The sequence below is a fragment of the Pundamilia nyererei genome, unplaced genomic scaffold, assembly GCF_000239375.1.
Source record: "Pundamilia nyererei isolate P.nyererei 1_Seehausen unplaced genomic scaffold, PunNye1.0 scaffold00556, whole genome shotgun sequence".
NCBI classification, from domain to species: domain Eukaryota; kingdom Metazoa; phylum Chordata; class Actinopteri; order Cichliformes; family Cichlidae; genus Pundamilia; species Pundamilia nyererei.
Window position 1 is genome coordinate 44,171 of NW_005187957.1, and position 1,163 is coordinate 45,333.

A 1,163-nucleotide genomic window follows, 5' to 3' on the forward strand; every position below is an offset into this window, starting at 1 on the left:
AACACTGAGTAATCTCATGCAGTCGACAGGTTCTGTGCACAGTGCAGAGAGGACACTGTTACTGTCACTAATCTCTTCTTCTCTCTTCAGCTGCTCCTTTAGGGGAGCTACAGCAGCCCACCTGCCTACACCTCCTCCGACCTCAGTGTCCTCTGTCACACCGACCGTCTGCATGTCCTCCACGAAGCTCCCCTCGGCTGCAGCAGGTCTCACCTCCATCTTTAAATCGTTAATTCTTTCACTCTTGCTGCTTCCTTCAGTCACACTCCAGTGGATGGAGAGGAGCTCCGACACTTGTCTCCGCCTACTCCACCCTGTTGTGTCTCACTTCTTCACCTTCTTCTTGCCCTGACCCCTGGTAGACTCCCCCACCTTCACTCCCCCTGTTCCTGCACCTTCCTCCACCCGTCTCCCTCTCATTCACACACACGTATTCCTTGTGTGAATACCTCCACCTCTCCAGGCTCTCCTCCACCTGCTCCCTACTCTCACCACAGGTCTCAGTGTTGCCCACAGAGACTCCTGACAGACCTCATCCATCAGTCTGTCCTCCACCCCTAGAGAAAAGAGTTCAGAGCTGATTCCTGATATAATCCCGCCCCCGCCTTGACCTAAACCAATCATATAGCATGAAGCCCATCTTTCATATACAGTCTGTTGTCAGTGGTCATGAACAGTAAGAAAAATCTTTGTTTCCTGTGTCGTTGTAGCTTCAGCTGTTCCAGTTTTCAGTGTTTCCGACCGAGTCTTTGTGCTAGTCATTACATCTCACTGACCTATGGTGCAGAAGCACCTGTGACACACACATTCACACAGCTTCAGTCTGATGTATCTGCAGTCAGAGCTGATCTGAGAACAGGCACTCGTGATTATAGTAATATGAAAGCATCACTCACTGTCCGCCCCAGTAGAGCTTAGTGGTCACCACATAACTGGACCTCCTGGTGGAGACACACACACACACAAGTTATTTCAGTGGTATTGCTGTTGCACCGCCATCAGTCAGTGTGAGAGATGGAGCGCGGTTGGAGGGAGGGGAGGAAACGATGGAGATTAAAATGAGGTGGAGGAGACGGATGGAGGGAAAATCTGCTGAGTCACACATCAACACGTCTTCAAGACAAAACACACGTTATTATTCTGGGAGTTTGGTCCAGCACAGC

At 50.6% G+C, this 1,163-nt stretch overlaps 1 protein-coding gene across 1 annotated transcript in view; it reads right to left on the minus strand.

Moving 5' to 3' along the window:
• Positions 1–1,163, minus strand: part of LOC102198694 (voltage-gated potassium channel subunit beta-3-like) — a 16,658-nt gene that overhangs the window by 5,715 nt on the left and 9,780 nt on the right. The window contains exons 6-7 of the mRNA XM_013907851.1: positions 894–941; positions 777–793 (exon numbers count right to left, since the gene is read on the minus strand). Of these exons, the coding sequence (XP_013763305.1) occupies positions 777–793; positions 894–941 (65 nt within the window). The remainder of the gene's footprint in view (positions 1–776; positions 794–893; positions 942–1,163) is intronic.